Here is an 18,306-nt window from a genome sequence, read left to right on the forward strand (position 1 = left end):
CAAACATCGCGCCAGCCTCAAAGAAAAAGCGGAAGCCCTTTGTGCTTGACCTTCAGAGAAGTTAAGATCGATGCCACTGGCCGCTTTGTCTTGGCCATGTTGCAACGAGGCGAGCAAGAACCGGTTGGTTCGCTCGCAGCTGTCTAACTAGCGTCAGGCAAGAGGGAGATTTCTGCCGACAAATTTGTGCTGACAGAGATGACTGGCTCTTGGAGAAACGCACAACGGCCTCGAGATACCAGGGCGCCTCCTGTTGGACGTTTGCCGGAAGTAAACGCAGACGTCCGCTAGGTTGCGCGAAGCACGTCGAGTCATTTAGAGCTCGAAGTAGGCAAGGTTGAAGGCAAGCGAGCCGGCCGGTGAGAACGGTACGGACCACGTCGACATGGATCTCAGCCAGGATGGCAGAGATTCAAATGAACCTGCAGCATCTTCCTACTTCCACCCAAGGCCAGATTCCACATACGCGCAGCCAATGCTCCTCCCGACCATTGTCTGCTGCAGCCGTCTTGATACGGCGGAAAGGGCCAAACATTCTGCGACGACTGGAGGCTCGACCGATGAATGGATATTCTCGCTTCTAATGCGGCAATAAATTGAAGGACTGCCGAGGTCTAGTCGCCTCTGAAGCATCCCGGAGTGGTTCACCGGTTGCCGCAGGTAGAAGAAACTATGCGTGTCGACAGTTGTTGGGATGAACGGCTTTTCCACTGGACCTGGCCAGCCCGCAGGCCGGGTAAGTGTAGGTAGATTCCTTGGGTAGCTACCTTAGCTACAACGGCCCACACACTGTGGAAACGGTGCCCGTCTTGTTAGCGCCGATTCAGACAACGGAGTGGGTAGACGGGATGACGGGATGGCGGGACCGGGTCAATCCAGGCGAACCTAGGTAGGTACTAAGGTTAGAATGCCACTTGCCAGCTTCTTCAGCGGCCGTCTGTGTCACTCAGTGGCTGAGGGCCCTGTCGTTGACTTGATCTACCCCGCCTCAGGCCTGCTCAGGGAAACTACACAGCTTGACAGCTTCGTACGTAAGGTTGGTAGGCAAGTTTTATCGATAAGGCGCGAGAGGTGGGAGGGCATGCAAAGTAGAACGATTATCTGGACTGTTTGGCCAAGCTCGGGAGCACCTCGCGGCCCAACAGCGGCGTGCATGCTTCAGTTGCTTTTTTACTTCCATTGTTTTCCCCGCGGCTCGCCTGATGGCAGACACCGTGACAGCTTCCAGGACTCGGTTTTTTCATCTTAAGAGGGCGTGCTAAGTAACAACTGAATCCAAGTCACGGGCACACCTGCACCAGTATAGCCACACCTCCGCGTGTTACTTGCCTCTCAGGCAAGGCTTTTAATCATCCGTCAGCCACCTGAGAACTCCATACTGTTTGCGCACTACCCAAATGATGTTGGGCAGGTTTAAAGCCGTGAGTGTACCGTGGGCAGACAACCTCAGGTAAGGTAGACGCACCTGCTGCCCTGGGCCCCAATGGCTTGAGAAACGTGGGGCCCCACTGGACTACACAACTCTTAAACCACAGCAACCTAAGGTAACCTCAGTCTACTCCGCGCTGACCCAACTTTCGCGCCGGCTTAAGACTACAATACATTCCCACGTCCGCTGCCCTGCCCACGGCTACACCAGGTTGCTTACGCCGGCAACAGCGTCCCATTCACCACCCGGCTTCTCCTCGTACGGCCCCATCGACGCACTCATTTACTCTGTGTAAGATTGAGAGCACTGCCCCAAGTCGAATTCGAAGCTCGGGTTCCTCCCGATTGAACTCCGTCATACCGCCCGGCGATATCAAAGGTCCTCGTCCCTCTGAACGTTCTGCCCCTGGTCCTTTGCATCGTCGTCACCTGACTGCACTTTTCGGCCCCTCACAACCATGTTTACTTGACAAGATCTGTTGAAATGGCCTTTCAGACAAACGTTTTCAGGGATGGGGCTTGGGTCACCGAGACCGTCGACCTCAAGACCGTTCTTTCCAAAGGTTCGGCCGCCGCCGCATCGCCCGCTGCCCCTCCACCCCCTACTCCGCCAGACTGTGGTATTCTTACCAGGACTGTTATCGAAAGTCCCATCGCTCGCTGGGTGCTGCCTGCCCTCTTGCGATCGGCTCATCACAATGATGTTGCTTTTGTCGGCGTGAGTCTCGAATCCGAGTCCTAATCAGCTTACGCCCCACGTCAGCCTAATGTTCAACACTCGCTAATTGCTCTAGGATCGCCACGTGAGCATAAGCGAGTTGCGTAAAGATGGCCAGCTACAAGAAGTCCTTCGAAAGAAAGATTTTGGTTGCCGTATCCGCAATGCTTGTGTCATTGGGAACAAGTATGAACGTTTCCGGGCCACTGCCGATGATGCTGGTGTCGACCACATCAAGAGTGAAGATGAAGACGACGACACTCACATGGTGGATTCTTCCTCTGCCTCTGGTCCCATCGGCGCTCACGGTCTACTGCCACCGCACCTGCTGCTCCTCGTCCTCGAGACCGGCACCTTCGTCTTCCTCTTCATCAAAAGAGACATGCATAACAAACTCGAGTTTGTCGCCTCGCCCTTTCATAACCCTGCAAGGCGAATGGGCCATCACCTAGGCTTTCATGTGGCTGTGGATCCAAGATCCCGCTACATCGCTGTAGCTGATGTGCAGAACAAGTTCGTCGTTTACGAGCTTGAGTCGATGGAAGCCATGAGTGATCAGTACATGCGCAAAAACGCGATTGCCCCTGTCAGCGCCCATCACTCCCGTGCGGTTCAGGGCACGATCCTCAAGATGGAATTTCTTTATCCTCGACCAGAAGACCAAGGCCATGTCATTCTTCTTATCATTTTTGTCAAGGGCGACAAGTCAAAAATGGTGATATATGAGTGGGAACGCGGCGACGATTTGGCTCGGGTCTTTGCCGAAGAAAAACGTGGTTATCGCATACGTCCGGAACATCGCTTGCCTCTGTTAGTCATTCCGTTGACAGTAAGAAGTTCTTTCCTGGTCATCTCTGAGAATGCCTTTGGCATCTGCAAAGATCCTCTACAAGGCCCTCTCGATATTGAGAATCACTACCCGTTCGATCCAAAGGACCACCCCACGACACGTTTTCATCATGGGCTTGGCGTGCCGCTCTGGACGGCCTGGGATCGGCCTGTTCGAAGACGAGGCTACTACGACACAAACGATCATATCTATCTGGCCCGGGAAGACGGCGTTATTGTATTTTTTGAGTTCAACTCGGCAGACGTCCTTGGTGTTTCCATGAATGTGGGCGAGTGTGACTGCAACATCTCCAGCGCGTTCACCACCATGTACGATGCTTACTCTGACTTCGCCATAGTTGCAGGGGATTCTGGTCCTGGCATGATATTTCAGGTATGCTGTCTCCATCGCTTATGTGAGAGTATGAAGCCTGACACACTAAAATAGCTCAAACCTCGACAGAGCATAGTCCAGCTTGGCCCTATTCCGAACTGGGCTTGTGCTGCCGACTTCACAACTTCAGATCCTCTTGTATCCTGGAATCCAGCAGCCGACCACCGGGGCAAGCCAGTAGTTCCCTGGCGAAAACGCACTGCGGGTCATGTATCAGCTCCTGACAAAATCCTCTGCGTATCCGGTAACGATCCGCAAGGCAGCATCACTGAATTACGTTACGGACTGCCTGCAAACATAATCTCCTACTTTGATACACTCCCGATGAAAAGAGCTTGGGTTTTCTGGACTTCCGATGCAACTTGGCCACTGCAGATGCTCATTACTAGCCCCGGAACATCCGATGTCTTGGTGTTATCGGCCGACCTTTCACAAGTGGAGATGGCAGATCCGGCTATGACACGGCTAGATACAATGTCCCGCACGTTGGCGGCAGCCCAAGACTCTGACGGGAACATTGTTCAAATTACTGAACAGTGTATTGCTATCAAGGGCCCTGATCAAGGCGACGAAAGGTGAGCTCCGACTAAACTCGCACTGAGAAATATAAAGCACTGTCCAAAAGGCGTTCGTGACGAAAGTTGGTCTGACGAGTTCTAGTGCGAGTCACTCCTTTGGCGATTTCCCGGATATCGACGGCGTGGTTGAGCATGCAGTCGTCAGGGGTAATTGTGTCTGTATATCAGTTTTTGCACAGTCGCGCTTTCAGGTCCATGCCTTGCGTATCAAGGAGACGATGGTATCTCTGGCTCATACCTACTCTGTTGACGGAGAAGTTACATGCCTCTCGCTCTGCTGCATTGACGGGCGGGAATGTTTAGTCGCTGGCTTATGGCGACACAACAAACCCTGGCTCGCTATATGGCCGGCCGAACGGTCTCAAGAGAAGCCACTCATGATTCCTTTGGATACTGGTACGTCGAACTTTTCACACGAGTAACGTTTTGACGCGTTGACCAACATTGTTACAGATGGAGTAGACGATACGGAGCAAGGAGATGCGATGGACATATCTTCAACTGTCGAACTGATCAATTCAATCGTCGTGGTTTCTGAAACCGATAAGAAGACAAACTTGGTCATGGGATCTCGAAGCGGCCATTTGATAACGGTAGAGCTGAAAGGCTCCACTCCTGCCGATCGAGCAATCTACAGAGAGAGGCTTGGAACCGTTTCAGTTGAGGTTCTGCCTATCAACGCAAAGTCTGTTCCAGGGGCTGTCTTGGTCTGCTCCAACGATGCCTTGTTACTCTTGCGAGACTTTGAAGCTAAGCGACCTGGGTATTTCGCAACGCGACATCGCGCTTGGGTAACAGACCTCAAGAATCCGGCAATGCCATCTTTACCCGTTATCTCAGCTGCCAGTATACCGAGAGCTCATAGCATGGAGAATCGCATACCATTGGTACTTCTTTCTGGTGAGCGCATCTCGTTTACAGAACTGGACCTACAAGACGGACCAGTGCCCAGACGTCTGCCACTACGGACAGGCACACCCGGAAAGGTGCTCTACTCCAAGACGCTTCAGTGCCTCGTCGTTGCGATACAGGTAGGAGACCAACCGAACATCATGTTTGTGGATCTCGAAACGGGAGAAGACTTGTCGTATCCACTCGACAAGCACGGTAACCCAACGATATTTGTCAACGGACTAGGCGGTCACGGTGATAGGATTCTTGGGATGTATGAGTGGCTGTTCACTCAAGCAGGCATGACATTTCATTATCTAATTGTCACCACAAGGGGAGGGCGCCTTATACTTCTATCCCCCACCGCTGACGAAGATCGAGATTCGGAGGGGAAGAAGCGAAAGAGGATACGTTTCTCTACTCGATACAAGTCGAAAGAGCAAGCCCCCATATCTTCCGTTGTAGGGGACGACGAAGGACTTGTGTACTGTGCTGGGAGCACTCTATATTCAGAGGTTCTCGACACGGGTGAGAAGAAGCTGGTACGACAGAAGAGCTACGAGCTAAACTCCCCCGCCATTTCATTGCGACTAGTAAATGGCAAGATCTGTGCTCTGACTTTGGGCGACTCGGTAGTGGTCATAGATCACAAGACGGTCCACTATGGTGAGGAGATGGACCTCATTCACATGGACAAGACGACAAGAAAGTCAAATGATTTCTTTGATATTGGGGAGTGCGCAGACGGACCAGCAGCCTGGCCCATAACTCTACTTTGCGGTATGAACCGCGATTTCGCAGCAGTCTGGACTCCTTGGCAACAGAGAGGCAAAGAGTTGGAGGTCGTCGCGGAGGGTTCGTTGCCTGTGAGCGTCAGAAAGCTCGGGCGTGGGCACGTTCGTCCCGAGTGGCTGGCGACGCAACTGGCGACGCAGTCAGAGACGGATCATGGACCACGATACGGACATATACCCAGCACAGTGGATGGAGCTGAGTTACTCGGAATGTGCCTAGATGGGGCGTTGATGCATTTCAGCCTGTTGGACATGCACGCGTGGCGATTCCTGCGTTTCGTACAGAACCTTGCAGTAAGGAGCCATCTTTTATTTCCTTACAGTTATGAGGTTTCGGTGCTGGATGACGAGGATTACGATGCGGAGGTGAGGGAGGCACCTGCAACAATGAAGCACATAGACGGAGATCTGCTCCAAAGGTGTGTCGACAAGCGAGCGCTGGAGAAGCTCATATCCGAAGACAGCAACATCGACCTCTTGAGGGAGTATCTGGACTATTTGGACGATGGAAAGTGGACAGCGTCTTTTCAAGATGACAATGATGTATCGAAGTATTTCGGCTTGGCATACGTCGTGCTGGAATACCATTTGAGTCCGGTGCTATGAGTCACAGGGATGCAATGATCTTGCTCTTCTTCCAGCGAGCTGGATGGCTTGGTAGATAGTGCTAGGTCAAGAAGTAGGCCGCAACACGGCTTGCACGTACCCATGCCATAGATGTCAGAGCGATGATTGTGCTTCTATACATGATTGAATAAGGGACAAAAGAAGCTGGTCCAATGCATTTTCTTGCTATCAACCCAAGATTTGGCTGTTGGAAGAGCTCGCGAGGCGAGGTGAGCAGCGGCGGACGTTCGTACGGTATGAATGTGTGCTGCAATGGTGGAGGAGCCGTTGGGAGGTTCCCTGCTACTTTACCTAGGTTGCGCGCGGGCGGAGAACCCTTGGCTGCCAGGCACCTCCACTCACTGCGTTTAGTGCCACTGCGCGGGCTTAGGATCCCCTGCTCCTTCCCACACACTGCACTACGGACAGGTGCACACTTTCAAACACGACCTGTGCCCCGCAGTGAATGTGCTGATGTACGGATACGCTCTCTCTCTCTCTCCATCTGTCCTATTCACTTCCCAAAACTCGACGAAACATCCACGGCGGTCCTTCTACATTCGTTGGGATAAATAGCCATCAAGCGGATGTTGACTGAGTAGTATCAGCATACCAGTGATTCGTGATTTATTGCCACTTGAACTGCTGCCGTACCACCTTTTCGTACTTGAGACGCCCGCCGAGAGGGGAAAAAAAAAGAAAAAAAAAAAAAAAAAGGAACTACCCCACACATCCTTGGGAATTTCGATTGATTCTCTGCCGTCACTCATTTTCTGGCGTCGCCCACAACTGGCAACCTTTTCTCCCCCTCCCCTCTGGGCACACGTTGCATCCAGGAACACACTTTTCAAACCCCAGTTCGCCCAATTGATACCCGCCAAAATGCCGCCCAAGAAGAAGGGTAACAAGGCCCGGGCCAACGACGACTGGGAGAACGAGCTCGGTGAGAGCATCGCCCCCGCCGATGGCGCTCCAGAGGCTGCTGCCGAAGCGCCAGCCGAAGATGAAGATGCGGGCGGCGCGGGAGGTTTGATGGCCACCATGCGCAAGAACAGAGAGAAGAGGAAGAAGAAGGGTATTGAGGAGCCCGTCGAGCCCATCCCTGAGCCCGAAGCTTCCCCCGATCTCGCCGAGAAGGCTCCCGAAGAAGCCAATATGGACGACGAGTTCGCTCTGCCCGAGAAGAAGGGCAAGGGTGGCAAGGGTGGCAAGGGCAAGCAGGCCGCCCCTGCACCCGCTCCCCCGGCCGGCGAAGACGATGATACTTCTGGTCGTGTGTTGACCAAAGCTGAGAAGGAAAAGCTGAAGAAGGAGAGGGAGAAGCAGCGTAAGAAGGAGCAGGTGAGTATCAACAAAACCTACTGGCTCTGCACATGATCGCGCTAAACTCGTCGCGCAGGCTGCGAAGAAGAAGGGCGGCGCTCCAGCGAAGGCTGCCGAACCGGCCAAGGAGGCGGCTCCGGAGAAGAAGGACACCCCCGCGCCCGCCGCTGCTCCGGCCCCTGTCGAGGAGAAGGGTGGTAAGAAGAAGAAGATCCCTGCTCATCTGGCCATGATCCAGAAGCAGCAAGAGGAGCTGCGCCGCAAGCAAGAAGAAGAGACCCGTTTGGCTGAGGAAGAGAAGGCACGGATTGCCGAAGAGGAAGCCCGCCTCGAGGAAGAGTCCAAACGCAGGGAAGAGGCCAAGGCCCTCAAGAAGCAGAAGGAGAAGGAGAAGATCGAGCAGCTCAAGAAGGAGGGCAAATTCTTGACCAAGGCACAGAAGGAGGAGAAGGCCCGCAATGAGCGCAAGCTCCAACAAATGCTTGCTGCCGGTATCAAGGTCGGTCCCAGCGACGAGGGCGAGAAGAAGAAGAAGCCCGTCTACGAGAACAAGAAGAAGGGAGGTCGCAAGCAACAAAACCAGGTATGGCCTAAGAGTCTGATCTTCGGTTTCTGAGATCGGTTGGCTTGGTTCTGATGCTAATCACGCAATGTAGATCGACGAGGAGAAGGCTCTCGCCGAGGCCGCCGAACGCGCGAGGCAGCAGGCAGAGCAGCTGGCCAAGGAGGCGGAGGAGAAGGCGGCGAAAGAAAAGGCCGAGGCCGAGGCCGCCGAGGCCAAGAAGAAGGCTGCCGAAGAAAGCGAGTTGGAGGACGATTGGGAGGCCGCTGCTGCCGCCGAAGACGATGATGTCAAGGACAGCTGGGATGCTGACACCGAAGATGAGCAAGAGAAGAAGGAGGCGGCCAAGGCCAACGGAAAGGCCGGTGAGAAGTCTGCTCAGAATGAAGACGAGGACGATGATGAGGACGAGGAGTCCGAATCTGAGTCCGACTCTGAGGATGAAAGAGAGTCCGCCGCCCGTCAAGCCGAACTTCAGCGCAAGAAGGAGGCTGCTGAGCGTCGTGAGAAGGCCCACCAGGCTGCTCTGGCTGCCAGATCCAAGGACAACCTGCGGTCCCCTATTTGCTGTATTCTGGGTCACGTCGATACTGGAAAGACAAAGCTTCTCGACAAGATTCGTCAGACCAATGTCCAGGAGGGCGAAGCAGGCGGTATCACTCAGCAGATTGGTGCGACTTACTTCCCCGTCGAGGCCATCAAGCAGAAGACTGCCGTCGTCAACCCCAACGGCGAGTTCGAGTTCAAGGTCCCTGGTCTCCTCGTCATCGACACACCCGGTCACGAGTCTTTCTCCAACTTGCGATCGCGCGGTTCGTCTCTCTGTAACATTGCCATTCTCGTCGTCGACATCATGCACGGTCTCGAGCCCCAGACGCTGGAGTCCATGAGAATGCTGCGTGACAGGAAGACTCCCTTCGTCGTTGCGCTCAACAAGATCGATCGTCTCTACGGGTGGAAGAAGATCGATAACAACGGCTTCCAGGAGAGTTTGGCTCTCCAGCCTAAGAGCGTCCAGAACGAGTTCAAGAACCGTCTCGAGCAGACCAAGCTCGCCTTTGCCGAGCAGGGTTTCAACGCCGAGCTGTTCTACGAAAACAAGTCCATGGCCAAGAACGTCTCCCTCATCCCCACTTCTGCACACACCGGTGAGGGTATCCCCGACATGCTCAAGCTGATTGTGCATCTCACTCAGGAGCGTATGGTTGGATCTCTCATGTACCTCTCCGAGGTTCAGGCCACTGTTCTCGAGGTCAAGGCCATCGAGGGTTTCGGAATGACCATCGATGTCATCCTGTCCAACGGTATCCTTCGCGAAGGTGACCGGATAGTCTTGTGTGGTGTAGAAGGAGCCATCGTCACAAATATTCGTGCGCTGCTGACGCCGGCACCACTGCGTGAGCTCCGTCTCAAGTCTGCTTACGTGCACAACAAGGAGGTCAAGGCTGCCTTGGGTGTCAAGATCAGCGCTCCTGGTCTTGAAGGCGCCATTGCTGGTTCTCGTATGATGGTTGTTGGCCCTGACGACGATGAGGACGACCTCATCGACGAGGTGGAGTCTGATCTCGCCACTCTGTTTAGCAGAGTCGAGAAGACGGGCCGCGGTGTCAGTGTCCAGGCCTCTACCCTTGGTTCTCTCGAGGCCTTGCTCGACTTCCTCAAGGACTGCAAGATCCCCGTCGCCAACGTTGGAATCGGTCCGGTTTTCAAGCGTGATGTTATGCAAGCTGGCATCATGTTGGAGAAGGCCGCAGACTACGCCGTAATGCTCTGCTTCGATGTCAAGGTCGACAAGGAGGCGCAGTCTTACGCCGACGAGGTCGGAGTCAAGATCTTCACTGCAGACATCATTTACCATCTCTTTGACGCCTTCACGAAGCACATGGCGGATCTTTTGGAGAAGAAGAAGGAGGAGTCCAAGATGTTGGCCGTCTTCCCTTGCGTCCTCAACACCGTTGCCGTCTTCAACAAGACAAACCCTATTGTCGTCGGTGTTGACGTCGCGGAGGGTCAGTTGAAGGTCAACACCCCTATTGCAGCCGTCAAAACGAATGCGGTGACGGGTGTCAAGGAAGTCGTCAGCTTGGGCAGAGTGTAAGTTCTTATCACCCCTTTCCAAGTACAGAGAGATGCTAATTTCTACTCAGTACTTCCATCGAACGTGACCACAAGCAGATTCCCGTCTGCAAGAAGGGCCAGCCTTCCGTGGCCGTCAAGATCGAGATGGGTGGCTCTCAGCCCACGTACGGCCGCCAGCTTGAAGAGGCTGACACTCTGTACTCTCTCATCTCCCGTGCCTCCATCGACACGCTCAAGGAGTTCTATCGCAAGGAGGTTACCAACGACGAGTGGCAACTCATCATCAAGCTCAAGCCTCTCTTCGACATCCATTAAATGCACACCCCCCAAAGCAATTGCGTCTTTCATTTTTTTTTGGGTTCACAAACATGTCATGAGGGTTGTGTAATGGCTGGCCAAGAGAAGTATGAACATGAAGGGATGAAAAGGTTGGCGGGAAAACATATGGACGGCATGGACATGGATGGATGGACACGTAGGTGGAGAGAATTGCGAGAAGAAAAGAGTTTATGTTCTTTTGTGTACGAGACATCTTCCCCCTCCCTCAAAAAGAAGCCCCCCTCCAAAAGCATTCTTGCGGTAATTCTGGTCGCCATTAAAGGAAGAGAGAAGAATTTTCATGAAGCACTTGACCATGTGTGCGTGCCGCTTGGTAGCGAGCATGCTGACAAGCAACTAGGGGAGCCGCACTCAACTTCCTCACCACCATCGCTCGGGAGGCCTGGTCTGTAGACATCATTGAAATTCCAGAATATCATCAAATTGTCATGTCATTGCTCTCATTCCATGATAACCGTCGAAGCTGCTCTAGCCTAATAACCCTATGCCAACCCGAAAGAAACCATAACTTGGGTCTATTCTATCTTCTTCGTTGCTTCTTTTTCTCCGTCACCACTACTTCTCTTGTTCAGAAGTCAGCCAAGTTCACGGGATTCTATTTCGTGCCCTCGCCAGCCTCCTCGACCTCGGGCTTAGCGTCTGTCATCTCCTCGTCCTTGGGAGCATCCGCAGACTTCTCGGCCTCAGCAGCCTTGCGAGCCTCCTCCTCAGCGGCTCGCTTGGCGGCTTTCTCAGCCTCTACTCTCTCTTGGACAATTCGTCGCTCCTCCTCTACCTTCTCGAAGTGGCGCTGGACAATGGGTCCGGCCATGGCACGGATCTCGTCAAGCTTGGCGACGTAAACAGCCTTGGTGGTGTCCTCGCCCTCGTCGTAGAGCCAGTCCTGAGTATCATGATTAGTTGAAGCATACTTCTCGGTAAATAACAATATGCACTCACCTCGCTCGCCTCAAGCTTTTCGCGAATCTTGGCCTTCTCCTCGTCACTGGCGAACTCGGCGTACTGGTCGTCGAGCTTGTTGCGGAGATCGTAGATGTATGCCTCCAGCTCGTTCTTCTTCTCCTCCGTGTCGGCGACGAGCTTGTCCTCCATAACCATGGCCGCCTCCTTCTCCAGGAGCGAGGTTCTCGCGGACTCGGAGAGCGATGCTGTGCCGCTGACAATAGGAAGATCACCCTTGCGGACCTGCTTCTTGACCTTGCGGGTCTTCTTGGGTCCATCGTCCTTGTTGTCAGTCTCCATGGCCTGCGAGGGAAAATAAGTTAATTTCGGCTCATCGGCATCTCCAGAAACACGAGCAGGGGAAAAGCCAGCCTCGGGGTCGGCATGGTGACGTCGCCGCTTCAGGGGCGACTCCTGGTAGCCTCCCGATTCGGAAGACACTGTTTTCGAACGAAGCGTGGAAACACTCACATCGGGGTCCTTCTTCTCGCCATCCTCCTCCTTGATCTCCTCCTCAACCTCCTGATCCTCGACGTAGTAGCCACTCTCAACGTTCAGGACACCGTGAATGTTAACACGAGCCTTGAGCTTGCAGATCATGAAGTCGTCCTTGCCATCGGCCTTGACGCCCTTGACAGAGAAACGACCGATCCAGGGGTTGATCTTGCCGGGCAGCTCTGCAGGGTTGGCATAGCGAGCCTCCAGGTCGAAAGGCTGCTTGCGGTAGAAAGTAAGAATCTTGGTCGACGGCAGAACGTTGCCGCGGTTGAAGACGGTCAGGCTGGTGTCCTCATCAGGAATATCGGGGGCCTTCTCCCAACCAAACTCGATGGGGTAGCTCATGATGTCCTGGACAGTGAAGTCACGGACTCTGAACACAGGCGACAGGATAGCACAGCTGAAGGCTGCACCACGAGCGACAGCCTCATCCTGGTTCAGAGTGTAAGACAGGGGCTTGCCAAAGAAGTCTTGAATTCTCTCCTTCAGGGCGGGGACACGGCTACCGCCACCGATGACCTCGACAACGTCAATGTCGTCCTTGGTAAGCTTGGCATCGGCAAGAGCCTGCTCGAGAGGAATGGCAACACGGGTCAGGAGAGGCTCGACCATAGCCTCGAACTCCTGGCGGGTGATCATAGCCGAGACATCGATGTCGTTCATGATAGACTCGATGTTGACGGGGGCCTGCTGGTTGGCAGACAGAATCTTCTTGCACTTCTCGGCAGCGGCGATGGTTCGGGCCATGGCGCGACCGTTGGAGTGGATGTCGATCTTGTACTTGCCCTTGAACTCCTTGCCAAGGTGGTCGACGAGGGCCTTGTCGAAGTCACGGCCACCAAAGTGGCGATCGAAAGCAGTACCCTTGACAGCCAGCTCGCCCTTCTTGAACTCAACGATCGAGCAAGTGTAGTTGCTGTGGCCGATGTCGACAAAGGCAACGCGGCGGGGCTTCTCCTCAGGGGCGGGAAGGTCGAGCTTGGTGATGCCCCAGCCGAGGGCGGCGGCAGTCGTGTCGTTCATGAGGCGGAGGAGCTTGAGGCCGGCAATCTCGGCAGCGTCGATGAGAGCGCGGCGCTGGATGTCGGTGAACCAGGCGGGAACGCTCATGACCAAGTCGGAGACGGGGAGCTTGAGCTCAGCCTGAGTGGTCTGCTTGATCTTGCTCAGGTACATGGCAATAAGCTGAGTGTTGGTGAACTTTTCCTTCTTGCCCAGGTAGGAGATCTCAGCGCCAACTTGTCCGTTGACGTCAACAAGGGGGGCAGTTATGTATTGCTGCTCGATCTGGGTATCAGGGTCGTTGAAGGTGCGGCCAGCCAAGCGCTTGAGGCAGCTGACGGTGTTCTTGAGGTTAGAGATTTCTTGCGTCTTGGCAGACTCGCCGAGGTATCGCGACTTGGGTCCGAAGCCGACGACCGACCTACAGGATGGTATCAGTTGAACTGGTTCGAGCATTTGCAAGAGTTTGGGGGTAGAAAGGTACATACGGCGTGGCACGGTTGGAAACCTCATTGGTGATCTGTTGAGGGCAAATGTCAGTTATCTTTCTGTCGCAAGTCCATCTTTTTTTCCCTCCTCGAGGAAGAGGAGGGGGAGGGGCAGGTAATGTTGGGTACGCACCACATCGACACCGCGATTTCTGGCGACGGCAATGACCGTCTTAAGGGTTCCGAAATCGACACCTGTAGGAGACAATGCGCATCAGCAACCGATCCGGCATTTGGGATATGGACGGGCGACAAAAGGGGGAGCGGTGCGCTCAACTTACCAACGACACTCATGATGGGCGGCGGTGTTCAAGTGCTACTCGGTTGTGTAAACAAGGGTTGTCCAGCGGACTTTTTTGGTTGGTGAAATGTGGCGGGGTTGCTCACAAACAGCGCTGCTGGGAAGGCAGATATGGTGATGGGAGGTTGAAGTGCGTGGATGGCGGTTATCCGACTTGCTGAAAGGGTATGCGCAAGCGGTCGAGTCGATGGGTCGTCTCGTTGATGTTGGGAGAAAACAGAACACAGGTAAATGCAAGGTTTAAAGAGTTTGTCGATATGCAAGAGAGCCTGAAGGTGGGATGTGCGTGGGAGCGGGCGTGGGAAAAAAAAAGTTGCAGAGGCTGCGTCCCTCCAGCAAGCGGCTAGTCAGACCGGGGCCGGTGAGGTAAGAAGATGGGGGGGAGTTCAGATGTGTGTGTGTGTGTATGTACTCCTGGTCGAAGCTGTGGTGGGGAGGTACTTGGCCAACGCTAAGTAAGGTAGACAGTGTAGGCCAGGGATGGTAGGTGCGCTGTACGGTTCGAAGACAGTGGTCCTGGCAGTGAGTCGTACACAGCAAGAGGCGCTTCTTCTCAGTGGATGTTGCGTGCTGGGAGTTTCAAAGGCATGGATTGGGCGGGACGGGAACGTGTGCTGCCCCGCCAGAATTTTCAACAGGTGTCGGTCCGCTAAATATTGGTGGGCGCGGAATGGGAAAGAAGATTCTCCCTCGTTCTTTGCTGTTCCCCGGGCCTCTCACCGGAGGAAAGATGCCCAGGTCCAGGCCTGCGGTGTCCGTCACCCCTCCAGCCCTGCCCCTCCGCCCCTCCACCCCTCACTTGGCCATCTCCAACTGGCTCCAGCCTCTGGAGCCTGCTACGTAAGTAAGGCGAGGCAAGCAGCATTCAAGGCAAGCATCGTGGGTTGCGCCAATGGCGGAAAGGATAGGATATGCCTTATGGTCCCCGTGAAGGACACCTCATGATACCAGTGTCCTCCATCCCTCTGAATCCAACGACATGGCCGAGTCCTCCAGGCTTCAAGTTCACTCCTGGCCCTCTGTCGCATGCCAGCTCCTCGCGCGGGGCCACGCCCGCCCAGGGTATAGATACAGCCAGGGATCCTTCATCTGTCAAATCCAGATTGAGTTCCGGCGCACTAGCTCCGACCCAGCTACACAGGCACGAAGCTACCAGAAACAACGCCAAACTTGAGGCTGTGGCATCAATGGTAGACCGGCAGACGTGCTCCGTTGACAGCGTGAGCCATCGCAAGGCCCGGAGCGTCTGTCGCGGTGAGAAGGCCATCAGCGTCGGGCAGCTCATCTGTGATGCTGCTTAGTACCCAAGGCAGGCACTGATCAGTGATGCAAGTGCAACCCACCCGGTTTATCTAATCTAATCTTGGCGATATCCACCCGATGTGTAATGCAATCCCTCAAAGACACCACTGTTGCCATGTACATCCCCCTAGACTTCCCCCAACTTTACCTAAGATGCTACCTGCCGTCCAATCCAGCCTAGAGAATCATCAGTCGCTCTCGGAGCATCATCCGGAATACTGCTGATATAGACGCGAACCTGCCCGCCTGGCCAGGAACAGGACCGAGACAGCAGCTTGGCTTACCATGGTTCTTCCTCCTTCGGCCTACCACTGGCTGTGCCATCACCTCTCATTACCCAATATCATCACAATCCAAGATTTCAATCGCTTCGAAGCCACATTGCATTAGGTAAATCTTGCTAATAGGTCGGATATTGTTATCATCTGCCGACTGCCGCACAAACTCGACACAAACAAACTCTTCGCTTTCAGGCTTTTACATGGCCGACGTGTGGGCACAACGATTTGAGTATACAAAAGGAATGATGTTGATGGTGCCCACACCTCTTTACCTGTCAGCTCTTCTCTGAACCCCCGTACCAACGCCAGTAATATGCATATGAACCCATTCTTCTCACCAAACCCCACACTTCAGTCTCCGTTTTCAGCTGCTTCACCTGCCATTTCCCTTGGGGGAGTGGTCTCGGCTGGGCCCACCGCCGTTGCTGGAGCTCTCTCCCTCAGACTGAACGTCTTCCAACGGGCTTGTGCGAACGAGACTGGCACGTGCCAGAGGGCTCCGACCGCTTCGTGCCGAGTGTGACGCGGCAAGGCCTTGACGACCTTCACCAGACTTGGGCCGATTATCAACGTTTGCCAGCCTAACGTTGTCTGTGTAAGGGCCTCCTTCCAATGGGTCAGCGTCATGGTATCCGGCTCGCTTCATTTCCGACTCGGAGTACTCGTACACCTGACCCGAAGCCTGCTGTCCGCCGAATCGCTTAGAATTCGCCAAGAACTGGTTGAACTGGCTCTGCTGTGCCATTTCATACTTCTTGCGGTCTTCGTCGCCCATGATACTCTCCACACGTCGAGGAACATAGACCGAGTTGCCAGCGGTCTGCGACGACACCATACTGTCGAACGAGTCGCGCGACTGCAAGGCCCACGCCGGCCCGAACCCGCTTGGCCCGGACCGGTTGACGGTGACCGGAGAGTCTTCTGCGTTGACATACCATCCGCTGGCCGTCTTCTCTCTGGCTGCGAAACGTCCCTCGAGGTTTGAAGGTGGCTGTACCACGCTGTGCTTTCGGCCCATTGGTCCCATGTTTCCCTTGCCACCTGCAATGCTTTCCTTGCGAGCCTGTGTGGCAGGGATGAAACTCTCCGGCACAATGTTGAGTTCGTCTCCATTTTCCTTGGCTTGCTCAATGGCTTCCTGAGGTGTGGTATCAACATCGGCAGTGGCGGCGTCGGCTCTCGGTCCTCCCCAGGTTCTCTGACCGGCGGTGAAAATGCCGTAAACCATGTAGAACCAGTTGAAGAAGGGGTTCAGGATGAACATGATGGGGTACAGCCAGATCTTGAATCTCCTCAGCTTGGCACCGAAGTACAACATCATCAGCCAGTTCAAACCCAAGGAGATGGCGATAAATCCGACCGGCAAGTTCTCGACCTTCTTGGAAGTCGTGATGATGGCAAGGACCATGATGAAGAACAAGAGGGCCGTAGTACGGATGGTGTTTTGCATGAAGCGGACAAGAACCAGAAGGGGATAACGTCTCCAAAGACGCCAGTCAGTAAGCATGCAAACCTCGTTGGTGATGAAACCCAGGAACCAACGCCGACGCTGCTTGATAAGAGACCTGTAAGTCTGGACAGCCTCAGTTTTGCAGAAGGCCGAAGTGCACATTTGGATCTGATACCGCTTCTTGGCTCCAATCATGAACAAATGAGTGAGCCAACGGTCTTCACCCAAATGGCACTTTGCAAAGTCGAAGAGATCCTCGCATTGCTCCGCCTTATCAGCAAAGTAGTACTTGGCCATGCGACGAAATGCCGAGAAACGTAGCATTGTCAAAGCTCCAGGAAGACAGGTGACGGCACCGCATCCTGACTCGACAGTACGCTCAAAGAGTTGGCCGTGAATATACTCCATGTCTTGAAGTAGGGTGATCAAGCTGTGCTTCTTAGTCGTAGACGTGATAACACCAGTCATGGCCAACATGTCTCGGTGGTTGCCGGGGCTCAGTTCCATGTCGAAAACGAAGTTCTGCAGGCAAGTAGGGTCGAGAATGCAATCAGAGTCGATGAAGAGAATGAAGAGGTTGTCGTTTCTCTTGAGGTAAGTCTCGTAGACCTTGTCGATGAGCTTGAACGTAGCCTTCTGGCAGTGGCGCTTTCCTCCGTGGGGGAAACGGGAAACCGTAATGCGAGCGGACTTGTAGGTAACGTCGATACTCTTGGGGTACGTCTCGAGGGTCAATGGCACTCCTAGTTTTTCGAGGGTGTTCAAGTACAATTCATCCTCCTGGTCGCCATCAAATGACAGGAAGACGTGAATACATGACGGCGGGTAGTCGCAGTCGACGACAGAGTTGATGGCGACGACAAGGACATCGGGGTCTTCTTTGTAAACGGGCATGACAATCACAACCTTTGGTGCGGAGACTTCGTCGAGAACCTGCTTGATTCTCTTTGTGCGACCCAGCTGATTTGTAACCAATTGGTAAACGCAGAAGAGCCATGGAATGGTCAAGAGACCGGCAAAACTCCAGAAGGCAAACCATTGAAGGCCCTTGACCATGGCGTCAGGCCACACTGCAACGACCACACTAGGTAGCGGCAGAGTGACGATCATGATGGGGAGGAAAATGGCTCTGCAATAGGGTCAGTGGGGTCTGAGGATATGGTCCGCACGCCGAGTACCTACCTGAAGCATGTGAACAGGATGCCAACGACGACTGCCAGTACCCTAATAGTCCAATGTTCGGCCTTGAGGAAGACCTTCCACAGGCAGTAACAAAATGCAGCAATCCACAAGAACCATTCCAAGATGGCAGCCAGCATCACCACGCCGACAATCGCCGTGTAAACGATCTGAACATCGCGTTAGTCAAGACTGGCCAAAGAGTCTTTGCCAAATGGTCGTTGCTTACGTCTTTGGGCGCCCATGAGTATTCCACATCGCCCGCCATCTTGTATGATCGATATCTGTTGTTCTCTGAGCTACAGATGATGAGGTGAAGAGCT

At 54.1% G+C, this 18,306-nt stretch overlaps 5 protein-coding genes across 5 annotated transcripts; 3 read left to right on the plus strand and 2 right to left on the minus strand.

Moving 5' to 3' along the window:
• Positions 1-1,912: 1,912 nt before the first annotated feature.
• On the plus strand, positions 1,913-3,360 carry COL26b_007668 (uncharacterized protein; the record flags this gene model as incomplete). Its single annotated transcript, XM_053180453.1, has 3 exons — positions 1,913-2,146; positions 2,223-2,975; positions 3,334-3,360. The coding sequence occupies 3 exons, from the start codon at positions 1,913-1,915 to the stop codon at positions 3,358-3,360; spliced, it is 1,014 nt and encodes a 337-aa protein (XP_053035599.1).
• A 2,629-nt stretch (positions 3,361-5,989) lies between these two features.
• COL26b_007669 (uncharacterized protein) lies at positions 5,990-6,237 on the plus strand (the record flags this gene model as incomplete). The annotated part of the gene is made up of 2 exons (XM_053180454.1): positions 5,990-5,997; positions 6,051-6,237. The coding sequence occupies 2 exons, from the start codon at positions 5,990-5,992 to the stop codon at positions 6,235-6,237; spliced, it is 195 nt and encodes a 64-aa protein (XP_053035600.1).
• An 882-nt stretch (positions 6,238-7,119) lies between these two features.
• COL26b_007670 (uncharacterized protein) lies at positions 7,120-10,516 on the plus strand (the record flags this gene model as incomplete). The annotated part of the gene is made up of 4 exons (XM_053180455.1): positions 7,120-7,578; positions 7,637-8,143; positions 8,217-10,216; positions 10,270-10,516. The coding sequence occupies 4 exons, from the start codon at positions 7,120-7,122 to the stop codon at positions 10,514-10,516; spliced, it is 3,213 nt and encodes a 1,070-aa protein (XP_053035601.1).
• Positions 10,517-11,135: 619 nt separating this feature from the next.
• HSP88 (Heat shock protein hsp88) lies at positions 11,136-13,764 on the minus strand (the record flags this gene model as incomplete). The annotated part of the gene is made up of 5 exons (XM_053180456.1): positions 11,136-11,423; positions 11,480-13,403; positions 13,471-13,502; positions 13,604-13,665; positions 13,752-13,764. 5 exons carry the CDS (start codon positions 13,762-13,764, stop codon positions 11,136-11,138), a joined length of 2,319 nt encoding a protein of 772 aa, XP_053035602.1.
• A 1,963-nt stretch (positions 13,765-15,727) lies between these two features.
• Positions 15,728-18,251, minus strand: COL26b_007672 (uncharacterized protein; the record flags this gene model as incomplete). The annotated part of the gene is made up of 3 exons (XM_053180457.1): positions 15,728-17,933; positions 17,987-18,153; positions 18,213-18,251. The coding sequence occupies 3 exons, from the start codon at positions 18,249-18,251 to the stop codon at positions 15,728-15,730; spliced, it is 2,412 nt and encodes an 803-aa protein (XP_053035603.1).
• Positions 18,252-18,306: the final 55 nt, after the last annotated feature.

The sequence above is a fragment of the Colletotrichum chrysophilum genome (assembly GCF_026319265.1).
Source record: "Colletotrichum chrysophilum strain AFK26 chromosome Unknown scaffold_63, whole genome shotgun sequence".
NCBI lineage: Eukaryota > Fungi > Ascomycota > Sordariomycetes > Glomerellales > Glomerellaceae > Colletotrichum > Colletotrichum chrysophilum.